This window comes from Monodon monoceros, unplaced genomic scaffold (assembly GCF_005190385.1).
Source record: "Monodon monoceros isolate NGI ecotype Baffin Bay Population unplaced genomic scaffold, NGI_Narwhal_1 Super_Scaffold_5, whole genome shotgun sequence".
In the NCBI taxonomy this organism is placed as follows: Eukaryota; Metazoa; Chordata; class Mammalia; order Artiodactyla; family Monodontidae; genus Monodon; species Monodon monoceros.
The window spans coordinates 108,873,860-108,885,891 of record NW_021703782.1 but is presented as its reverse complement, the minus strand read 5'-3'; the positions used below and the strand labels follow the sequence as shown (position 1 = coordinate 108,885,891).

General features: G+C 45.8%; 1 protein-coding gene across 8 annotated transcripts in view; it reads left to right on the top strand.

Annotated features, from left to right (window-relative positions):
- MED27 (mediator complex subunit 27) overlaps nucleotides 1-12,032 on the top strand; it is a 235,018-nt gene that overhangs the window by 66,759 nt on the left and 156,227 nt on the right. The window contains exon 4 of one of the 8 annotated variants that reach the window (XM_029203604.1): nucleotides 458-909. The exons of the other annotated variants lie outside the window; for them this stretch is intronic. Coding sequence (XP_029059437.1) covers nucleotides 458-512 — 55 coding nt within the window. The 3' untranslated portion in view covers nucleotides 513-909. Of the gene's footprint in view, nucleotides 1-457; nucleotides 910-12,032 lie in introns of those variants that run through there. 8 annotated transcript variants of the gene reach the window in all.

The following is a 12,032-nucleotide window of genomic DNA, read 5'->3' as shown; positions in this document are numbered from 1 at the left end:
GCACTGCCCTAGGCTCTGGGGATACAATCATGAGCAAGACAGACGTGGTCCCATCTTCCTGAAGCTTTTGGTTTAACTGGGGGGAAAAGACAAAAAACAAGTACCCCTAAACAAATTAATAAATTAATACAACGATTTCTGGTTATGATTAGTACTTAGGAAGGGAACACATCGGGTGGTAAGGAGGGGAGACTGCTTAAAACGGGTGGTCAGAGAAGGCCTCTCCAAGGAGATGACATGAGGGGGAGACCCGGAGAACGAGGAGGAGAAGGGCCATTCAGGAGCTGGGAGATTGCAGGGGTTGGCTCTGGGGATCTTTGCTCTCACCAGTGGACACCCACAGCCCACCATTCCTGTGACTTTCAGGCTTTCTTCACAGTTAACGTTTGCTTCCAGGACGGGATGAACATAACGAGCCAGGCTCCAACAAGTTATTTTTTGTCTGCTGCATGCACAGGTGCCATCCTTTCCAGAGACTACAGGGACCAGTTTCTTTGAGCGATGCAGGATAGAGAGAGTTTTCACCATTTGGCAGGAAGCTTCTTCTGTCTGATGCTTCTCATGTGTTGATTTGGTGGTTCTGCACATCTCAACTTTCGGCTCTCAAAAGTCTAACGGGCCCTTATAACTTGTCATCTTCTCTGCTTGGATTGTCTACTGAGGCAAGATGCTTGGCGAGAAGTGAAAGACTTTCTAATGGTCCCGCAAGACTGGAGCCAAAAGTGTTTGTTGCTAACTCTCTCTTGACAAAAGTCAGTTCTTAGTCCATCTGTTCACCATTTGTTAATTTGCATTGGCTTGAAACCTGTTTACAGGTGACATGCTATTATGAGGACACTTAGAAACTATTTTAAGCACCAAGGCAATCAACAGACTCTGTTCACATGGCCAAAAAAAAAAAAAAGAAAAGAAAACAACTGGTGTTCACAACTGTCATTGTAAATTTATAATAAATCACTCAAAATACTTAGTTTCAAAGAGAAAAGTGGTTACTGCGTCCTAAGGATACAACGTTGAAATGATTTCCTTTACTTAGTAGACTCTTTCCTGTGAAAATTGACTGCTGTCTTTTCACATCACTGAGCTTTGTGGACTCACATTATCCTGGAATCCCTTTGTAAAGTGACTATCCAGTAGGCAGGATCTACAGCTAAAGGACATGCTGTTCACTTTTATTGAGCACCTACTATGTGCCACTTATAGTGTTAGATGTCCAGAATAGAGACACCAGCAATTCATAGCTGCTGGCCTAATTGGATCATATATATATTTTTTAGACTAAAAAATAGGACACCAGTAATATATACATATTGTACATTTTGAAAAGACCAAAGGTATTAAAAATGGAAAAAAAAATAATACCGTCACCCTGAGAAAGTTATTGTTAAAGTTTTGAGGGATATTGTTCTAGATTTTTTTCTATGCATTTGTAATATATAATTTTTAAAAACAAAAAACAACCTTCAAGAAGAATTGTAATATTGTTCTGTATCACATCCCAACGTTTGTTGAATGTAGTTCTTAGATTTTAAGGTAGTATAATTTGACCTGTGGAATACTTAAATTTGCTTGTTAATCAGCCATGTTGTGGTTTTATCTGTAGGACACGACTCATTACAGAATTTTTATTGTAAGTATGATATGACCATAAACTATCTTTGTCATTATGGAAATCCCTTGAACTCCCTTATAAAACAACACCCGAATCCTCCAGGGTTGCTACAGTAGTCATCTATTGCTACGTAAAAAGTTGCCCCCAAACTTAGTGGTTTAATAACAGTAAACATAATCGCCCATATTTTCTGTGGATCCTACCTGGGAATGGCCTGGCTGCATGGTTCTGGCTCAGAGCCTCTCATAACACTGCAGTCAGATGGCAGCCAGGACCACAGTCATCTGCAAGTTGGACCAGGGTTCAAAGGTCACCTCCAAGGTGGCTCACTGACATGGCAGGTAAGTTGGTGCCAGCTGTCGGTGGAAGACCTCAGTTCCTCCCCACGTGGGCCTGTCCACAGGGTGCCTGAGTGTCCTCTGGACTTAGGGGTGACTTCTTCCAGAGCAAGCCATCTAGAAGAAGGCGAGCCAGGCAGAGCCTATCCTTTTTATGGCCTCGCCTCAGAGGTATGTAGCATCAATTCCACCCTGTAGTGTGTTAGAAATGATTCACTACGTCTGACTGACATTCAAGGTCGGGGGCGGGCGGGGGGTGGGGTGGGAAGAGCCTCTCCCTTGTGAAGGAAGGAGTGTCAGAATTTGCAGACATGTTTCAGGGAATTCCCTGGCGGTCCAGTAGTTAGGACACGGAGCTTTCACTGCAGGGGCCTGGGTTCAATCCCCGGTCGGGGAAGGAAGATCCTGTAAGCCGCGGGGCGCAGCCAAAAAATTTAGAAAAAGTAAAAAAGAATTTTCAGACATATTTTAAAAGCGCCCCAGTTGCCAATGAGGAGAGCCATTACACAGAGGGAAGAGTGGCGGAGCCTGTGAGCCCCATTGACTTACTTATTCAGCAAATATTTACTGGGGGCCTATAGGTGGTTGGTTCTGTGCTCCGTGCTGGGGATTTGGAGATGAATAAGATAGAATTTCGGCTTTCAGGACACTCTGAGTAGAAATAGAGGAACAAACAAGTAGCAGGGAGTCATAGTCGAGTGTGCCAAGTCCTAAGGAAGTGGTCCTAACGTGCCGGAGAAGGCCACAGGCAGGATGCTGAAAGAGATCCACTCAGGGAGGCCCAGCCAAACTTCACCCAATTTCTCCACTGCCAGCTGTGAAGGATGGAGGCTTTCCTTTATGGAGAGCTGGATGCTTTCTTGCATAGGCCTTACAGGATTCTAAGGAAAGGAGGGTTTATTTCTTTTTTTTTTCTTTTTTCTGTGTTATATTCTCCAATGACCTTTTTCTTTTCTTTTTTAACATCTTTATTGGAGTATAATTGCTTTACAATGGTGTGGTAGTTTCTGCTGTATAACAAAGTGAATCAGCTATATGCATACGTATATCCCCATATCCCCTCCCTCTTACGTCTCCCTCCCACCCTCCCTATCCCAGCCCTCTAGGTGGTCGCAAAGCATGGAGCTGATGTCCCTGTGCTATGCGGCTGCTTCCCACTAGCTGTCTGTTTTACACGTGGTAGTGTATATATGGCCATGCCACTGTCTCACTTCATCCCAGCTCACCAGGAAAGGGTTTATTTCTAAACAGTGGAGGAGGCCAGTGAAGGGCCAGGGGCTGGGCCCCTCGCTCGCCCACCCCTGGAACTCTGTGCGTCTGTTAGTGTGGTGGCAGTTGAGTTTCTGCATTGGCTTGTGTCAGCAGTTGGGTGGCACGGAAGCTACTGCCACGAAACCACCGTCTCTGCCTGAGTGCGCCGAGACCACAGGCGTGGCAAGAACACAGGAGAGTTGTACCACACACTAATGTGTTTGCTTTTTAAATGCGGTTGGCTTTAATAGCAGTAGTCTTTGAAAACTCAGATTCTCCCCTGAGTTCCCAGAGGATTAGGGATTTGTGGGATTAATGATTCATATCTTTCTCCCCCTCCAAAGAAGCTTGTGAGGAGACGAAGATGGTGTTCATGATGAAAGGTCTTTGATCCCGTATTGGCGTTCAGAGGGCACTGGTGAAGCGACCTCACTTCCGTGATTCCCGAGCGTTCATATTAAGTCTTTTGCAGACGGACACTGTCGTTTTCATAAAGGAGCTGTGTCCCCTGTTGCAGGGTAAACATTGTCAGCCTTTGACCTTTGTGGGATTGGGATCAGCCTGGGAAGTGGCTGTCATACTTGATCGGTCTGTGAGTTGCACCCTGAGATCGCTGTGTACTTACTGTATGTCAGCTGGAGCCACGTTTACTTGTGCCCTCCTAGATAGCAGTCTCAGCTCTATGCTGTATTGTTTAGTGTGCTTTTGTGGCAACGTGGGATGTTGGTTTTCATCAGTGTGGCCAAGCTGACTGGCCTGTGACTCCTGTTCAGCACCTTGGCCTGAGGAAATGCCGGCTTTCAGTGGCAGCAGGTGAAAGACTCTTCTGTGTTCTTATTTTCTGCACACACAGATCTCATTTAGGTTTCAGGAAAGAAAACATAAATTGTTTTACAGAAAGGTTAGTTGTAAAAGTATTACCTGCCTCCCCCCCAACCCCCTGCCCCGGAAGTTGTCAGGCCAGGCAGTTTCTTTTGTATCACGTTATGGTTTGTGAAGAGGTCCTGCCTACGAAATTAAGGGCCTTTCGTAGGCTGCCTTCTCGCTAGTCACTGGGGACGCGCCATCCCCGCTCGCGGCCAAGAGCGGCCCTTCTGCTTGTCCACTAGGTCCAGTCCCCTCTCACCTGCTCCGAGCCACTTCTCCGTGGGTCTCCTGTTTCTGTCCTGCTCCATCAGTGTTCCCCTTCTCCTGGCCCACTCCTGGTAGAATGCAGACATGCTTGTTCCAAAACCATCTCCTGGGAGAACACCCGACTCATAATCCCCTCCCCCTTCCAGTTCCCCGCTCCCCTCTCTCCTCTTTACCGCAGACCTCCCTGAAGGAGTTGACTATACATGTGTCCCGTTTCTCAAGCACCCCAGGCAACAACTGCCCCGATTTCTATCCCCGTTCCCTAAACAGAGTCACGCCGAACGTAATACTTTCCTCCTGGTTTCTTTTGCTCGATGTGGTGTTTTGGAGATTCATTCATGTTGTGTTTGTCAGTGCTTCGTTCCATTTCATCGCTGAAAAGGATTCCTTGGTGTTCTTCCGAGCCTGCCAGCGGCATTTCCTCACCATTCGGCATCTGTTTCAATATTGTCTAATACCTTCGAGAGTGTGGGGAGTCTTCACTTCATGCTCCTGTTCTTGGATGACCTGCCTCAGGTTTGAGTAACAACAACACACAAAAACTGCGTGCAGGGACAAGTGTCGCTGGAGAGAAAGGCCGCCAATTCAGGAGGTAACAGGGATAATGACACCACACGCACACCTAGGGGGTCCCGTGTTTGAACAACAGATTGCCTTCGGTACGGTGGCCACTGATCTGGTTCTGGGAGTTTAACTGAAAGAGGCTCATTTCCTGCCACTGCCTTGCACGCTAATTCCCAAGAAGATCATCGACTTGAAATTACACATGGTGCTTATACAGATGTTTGGATTCTCTCCAAAATGTGTGGTAAATGCAGCTTCTGTTCCTGAAAGGCGGAGGCTTCTGTTGTCTTTTGCTTAACGTGAAACCTACAGGAATCACGGAGAGCAAAGCGGTGACATGAATCCGTCCTTGGCGATAGTGATGAACGAGGGGGCTCCACTTACCGTGGTCATTGATGTTTAAACTGAGAAAGGCAAATATTTGCCAGGATGAAGCGCACTAAACCCAGAGTCTCTTCCTGTAGCTTCCTGGCTGTTACATCATTATCTCTTCTGTTGTTGATTTTCCAGACCTTTTTTTACTAGTTTTTTTCCTCAGCCACACAGAGATGGAACTCCAAGTTTCTGTATTTGCTATGCTCTTACAGAAACCTTGATAGAGATGTCGTTCGATAGTGGCTGTGAACCTGCTTCCTTGCAGGGACCTACTTTTCTTCTTGATTACTTGGGCTTTGTTTTGCCTCCCGAGGATCTTGATATTTTGTTGAGGGCAGAATTTGGTGGTATGTTGATAAGTTTATATTAAATTCTTCAACTTAGATGGTGGTAGGAGCCTTGAACAAGAATGTTTGGCATCTCTTTTTACTAGAGTTTAGTTTGTCTCTGAGCAAAGCGACAGTGAATACACCACGAACGAGAAGCAAACCGGTTCATTGCCGTGAGCTTTAGAAATACACGGCGTCGCTTCCTGAATCCCCTTTTCCAGGGATGCTGATTTCCCAGGCTGACTCTCCGCTTGGGCTGGTGAGCAGAGCCAAGTGTTCCCGAAAGGAAACAGAGAACTTTGCAGCTGTAAGTTTCCTCACATTCCGCAAAAAGTCATCAAAACTTGAGTAGAAATTCACTAAATCCTCCTTTCCCCTACTGGCAAGTATTAAGTAACAGTATTCATTAAATACCACTGAGAGGCTGTGTAATAAAGAAATAATCCTAGGCCTTGGTGGCTATAATTCTCCAGAAGAGTTGAAATTGAGAATATAATTAAAGATTAAAACATTGTTTGCATTCTAGAACATGGAAGAATCTTCCTCTCCATTGCGGGACCATATTAATAAGGAAGAGATCAGTTACCAATAACCAGCACTACAGAAGCTCATTTATTAACATCAGTTATGTTTAAGCTGTCCGACTCAGTATTTCTTTTGCCTTTTTCCTATGAGGCTGGAGCTGTGTCCCGGAATAGTGAGGGATACCAGTCTTATCAAAAAAAAAATATTTATCCAAATCTATTCAGCGTCCTGAGTTTGGATAGGAGTGTTGATATGGCAGGGGTTACCTGTATATGGCTCTTCAATCCTGTAATTCATTGTATCCCTCCGTTTTGTCAACAAAATAATTTTCAGCCTGTTAGTTTCAACCAGTTTTCCTTGTACAGGTTAAAAGGTTGGTAGGAACTGGTATGCCTAGCTATTTTGAGGTTTTTATCATTGTGGCTGGGAAAAGGGTGAGCACTCTATAAAATGTTGTCAGACCATCTCGACACTGTGACAGAAAGAAACCCTCGGTGGTCAGATACCTGGTATTCTGAGCTCGTGCAGCCAGCCTGCACCCTTAACCTCAGCGTGGGAACAGGGAAGAGCCCAGGGCCTCACCCAGTTGGATTGTAAAAGTTTAACTGCACAAGCATCATTTCATTTTCTTCCTCTGCTTTTTTGTTGCTGTTCACATTTGTTTTCCATTTGCCTTGAAATCGAATCAGAAGGCATTTGAGGCCAAGGGTGTGGAATAGTCTTCTTATGTATCCAGGCTCCACTGTTGCCTGTTTCTGGTCTTTAGAGTTTCCATTCAAGGGCCCGGAGAAGACGCAGTCAGTAATAGTTCTTGAAATGTCCTTTTTTATGTTTTTATTGCTTGTGTTATTGGCGGGTGGAGAAGGAAAGTGTCTTTCTCCGTCTGTGGCATTGACTGGGGAAGGGAAAATGTGGTTCAGTGACTGGGCAGATAGAAACCTTCAACTCTGAACTCCTGTACGGCTTTATTTTGGTAACCCTTCCACGGCATTTGCCACTGTCTGCCTTGTGTTTTGTTAAGCCTGGAAACTCCTTGGGGACGCAGGGTTCCCTGTGTCCCTTTCCGGCCTGGCCTTGACTCACATACTGACGGCTGAGTGAACCGGCCCTGGAGGCTAGTTCCCCTCTGTGCTGGCCCCCCCGCCCCCCCGCCAAGCTGATGAGGTGAGAGTGTCTTTACAGGATGTGCTGGACGTGTGTCTGTACTGCTCACGCCTCTTGATAAGTTGGAAGCGTAAGCAAGCGTTGGGTGTGTAAATGGCTGGGAGCCAGGTGCAGGAATGCCGGCAGGTGAGCATTTGCAGTTGTGGGTCTGGCTCTGCTGAGTGAGGGTGGTAGGGTTGGATCTGCAGGCCGGGGCAGCAACAGCAGGGCCATAAAGGCAGACAGAGGCCTTGCAGCGGCGCCACGGGGAGCAGCAGGCCCGGGGCCGTGAGCAGGGGCTGGTGTGCGGAAGGTGGTGTGTTGGGAAGATTAACCAAGTAGCAGAACGGTGGTCCTTTGTAGCTGTTTAAAAGGTAATTGGCTCATGTTACTTATCTCTTATCCCCTCTGTTTGGGCAGGAGAGAAATCTCTGGGAGAAATAAACGAGGAATCCCTCATAAATATTAATGTAAAAGTCTGTCTATGGAGAATAAATATAGGGACATTTTGTTTTAAATGCTCTATGTCGTTGTGCTTCATTAGCATATGTGTTGTAAAAGATCCTCTTCTCCCCTTGAGAGAACCGTATTTGGTTCAACTGGTAGCTGCCTGCTGAAACCCATAACTTGTTGGGATTTGTCATACTTTAGACGGACAGGAGAGCCACTGTGCTCCCCTGCTTCAGCCAGAGGGTTTCCTTGCGTTCACCCGTTCTCAGAAGTGCTGGCCCGTGGCAGGAAGCCAGCAGCAAGTCCTGGATCCCGTCTCATCATCTAGACCCTCCGTCTGGACCTCTGCTTCATGCCGTCTAGTTTGCTACTGTGTGTGCACATGTGCGTGCTTGTGTGCGTGCTCGCACGAGTGTGTTTATGTTTGTAGTGTTCACTCTGCACGCATTTATCAAGCCCTCTCTACAGGCTAGGCGTATGCTTGATCAGGCTGGCAATCTAAAGGTGCAGAAGTACTCCTGTCTGCAAACCAACGGAAAAGAGAATGAGTTCCCTTTGAAGCACGTTGGAGGTGCCCATAAGCCTTGGGGAAACGGTATGATGGACCCGACTTGCTTTAAGATACTCCAGCCTTCCACTTCTCAAAAGTGTTGGGGGATATGATAAAAAGAGTTGCTAATTGTTGAACCTGGATCATGAGAATGTAATACTGTCGATGAGATCATTATACTGTTTATCTACCTTGGAATATATTTTTTAAAATTTCACAACAAAATGGTTCTTTTGGAAATATGGCTCTGGAGCTTGGATTGTTGTTGAAGAAGTAGCGTTCCGGCAGTCAGCAGTATAGGCGTGATGGGAGAGGTCTTGGGAGCGGGTAGACTCTGCCAGGGGTGGTGGAGGGAGACCGGAGGAGGGGACGCAGAGGAAGCGCTGGCGAAGGACACTGCCGCCCTGCCCAGCCTTGCCCCGCCGTCAAGTGGCACTTCAGCCCTTTATTGTCTGGTTCTGGTCGTGGCCTCGCTTCTCAGCTGATCTGTCCTATATTTATCTCAGACCCTTTGTGACATGGACTAAAATTTAAGACTCCATGCCTTCCATAGGTACTGCATCAAAGAGAAATTGCATAAGATAGAAAACTGTAATAAAGAAGCTGGCCATTAAGCACCAACTCGAATGTGGCAGCCTGCAAAATCAGTTTAAAAATTATATTTCATTGCATCCTCTAATTGCATTGCTTCTTTACAAGGTGATCTTATCCAGGAAGACAGCTGTCTAGTGTGGTAATTACATCACTCCGGCCATTCCTGGGCAAAGGAAGAAAAGAAATGGGTGGTTGACTAGTACACTCGTCAGACAGAAGCTGGGTCTTTTTTTAAAATCCCTTTTTGCATAACAAAGAGAGCTTCAGGGCTGTTAATATTTCACACTATGCCATTCCCAACCCACGCTGGTCTTAAGTGAAACTCTCTCCTTTTTCATCTTCCTGTTCTTTCTTGGAATGGAAGGTAATTTTGGTGGTCTCTTCATGTGGCTCTCTTTCTTTCTCTGCCTGCCATGTGGGCCATTATTAGTAACCTGTGGATTGGGGCCCAGAAAGTCCCTATTTAGAGTTATAATAGTCAAGAAGCACCGAGCCAGTATCTCTGTTTGTCTGTGCTCAAAACTGTTCTGTAAGCTTTAACAGGTACAGTGACCTCGGTAGTGTGGGAACAGGCCTGAGTTAGGAAATGGCGTTGTCTCTTAGCTTGAGTCTTTTCGGGGAGAATGGGTTTTGATCCGGTGGTGCCGGTCACTCTGACAGTCCTCATTCATGGCAGATACACAGGAATTTTTAATAATAATTTAAAAAAAACCCTATTTTCAGCCCAGGTTATACTTATTTCTAGCTTCCTCAGACTTGAGGTGTATCACTTCCCCAAGTTTGCTTCGTGTAAAGGAACCGGTCATTGTCATTTCTGTTTGGAGGCAGTTTCTCAACCTAGATTAAGCTCTGAGCTCAAGGTCTGCTGGTTCTTCGGATGAGCTCTCAAGGTCAGTCCTCACTCTGGGGACATTTATTTTTGGCTGCATCGGGTCTTCGTTGCTGTGCACGGACTTTCTCTAGTTGCGGTGAGCGGGGGCTACTCTTCGTCGCGGTGTGCAAGCTTCTCATTGCCGTGGCTTCTTGTGGAGCATGGGCTCTAGGCGCGCAGGCTTCAGTAGTTGTGGTGCACGGGTTTAGTTGGTCCACGGCATGTGGGATCTTCCCAGACCAGGGCTCGAATCTGTGTCCCCTGCATTGGCAGGCGGATTCGTAATCCCTACGCCACCAGGGATGTCCCTCTGGGGACATTCTGACAGCTGGGTAGTAGTGGACTAGAACGGGCTTCCAAGTAAAGGGACCAACCAGCCGGATGTGGTGGCCCGGCTCTTCTCCAGAGATGAGGGAGCCTTTAGAGCAGTGATTCCCAGCCCCGGCTGCATATTAGAATTAGAATCATATAGGGAGCTTTTTGTGGGGAGGGGCCCAGTCATCCATATTCTTAAACAGCTCCCAGGGTGGTTCCTGTTTGCCCCTGAAATTCAGGACCCCTGCTCCAGGAGGGGTGCAAGGAACACTCCAGGGATGGAGGTATCTGGGAAAACACTTGTCAGGACGTCTATACGATGAGGGGAATCATTGTCGTGGGGAAAATTTGGTAGAGCCTGTTTGCTCAAGGCTACTGATGAGAACCTGCTGGGATTTAAAACTCAGAAAAAGGTGGATCCTAACTTGGTTGCTTCCTCATCAGCCCCCAGATGTATCCGGTGTCGTCAGTACCTTATTTCCCTGACCAGCTTTATTTAGCTTTGTGACTCTTTGGTCCGCAGAATAAGACGGTCTGGTGATACTTTACTTTTTTTCCTTTCAATGTATTTTTATTTTATATTAGTGGTTCGTCCTTCTAGTTAAACTAGTATCTACAACTAAGCATGTTGCGTTGTCATTTTGGATGCTTTTAAATGTATTTATGTAAATCAGAAGTTCACAATTTAGTTCATTGCTGATCTGATGTGTCTTATTTTTCTTTATAGCTTTTTTTAACAGCTTTATTGGGATGTACAAAAAATACAATAAATGGCACACGTATAATGTATATAGTTTTTGACATACCTGTGAAACCATCACCTTACTTGTCATAATCAAGGTAATCAACACGTTCATCACCCCCCAGATTTCCTCATGCCCCTTTGTAAACTTGCTCACCCCATACCTCCGTCCCCGGACAACAACTGAGCTACTTTCAGCTGCTATAGATTAGTTTGCACTTTCTAGAAGTTTATATAAATGGAATCATACAGTATGTATTCTTTTTTTCAATGTGACTTTTTTACTCAGCATAATTATTATGAGATTCATCTGTAGTGTTGCGCGTATCAGATCATTTCTTTTCATTGCTGAGTAGTATTCCGTTGAACAGATATACCACAATTTGTTTATTCATTTATCTGTTGCTGGACACTTTCATCGTTTCCAGTTTTTGACTATTGCAAATAAAACCAGTATAAACGTTCGTGTACAAGTCTCTGTATGGACATATGCTTTCATTTTTGTTGGGTAAACAGGAGTACAATATCTAGGTCATATGGTAGGTGTGTGTTTAACTGTTTAAGAAATTGCTGAACTGTTTTCCAAAGTGATTGTAGCATTTTACATTCCTTCCAGCAGGGTGTGAGAGTTCCAGTTGCTCCACGGCCTCACTAACACTTGGTGTAGTCAGTGTTTTTAATGTTAGACATTCTAATAGGTATGTAGTGGTATCTCGTTGTGGGTTTTTTTTTTTTTTTTTTTTTTGCGGTACGCGGGCCTCTCACCGTTGTGGCCTCTCCCGTCGCGGAGCATAGGCTCCGGACGCGCAGGCTCAGCGTCCGTGGCTCACGGGCCCAGCCGCTCCGCGGCATATGGGATCCCCCCGGACCGGGGCACAAACCCGTGTCCCCTGTATCGGCAGGCGGACTGTCAACCACTGCGCCACCAGGGAAGCCCTCATTGTGGTTTTAACATGCATTTCCTCAGTGACTAATGATGTTGAGCATCTTTTGATGTGCTTATTTACCATCTGTATATTTTCTTTGGGTGAAGTGCAAAAATTTGAGAAATGTAGGTTTCCTTTCCTTTATGGCTCTGAAAATGCCTTAATATAGAGCCTGTCATAGATAAATTATTATATATTGGTGAGTATCTGTCAAGTACCTACTGTGTGCTCATCGTTCTAACAGTTGCTGTGAGGAATTCAGAGGAAATGGTCATCGGGGACTGGTGCACCTGGTGATCAAACACTGCAGGTT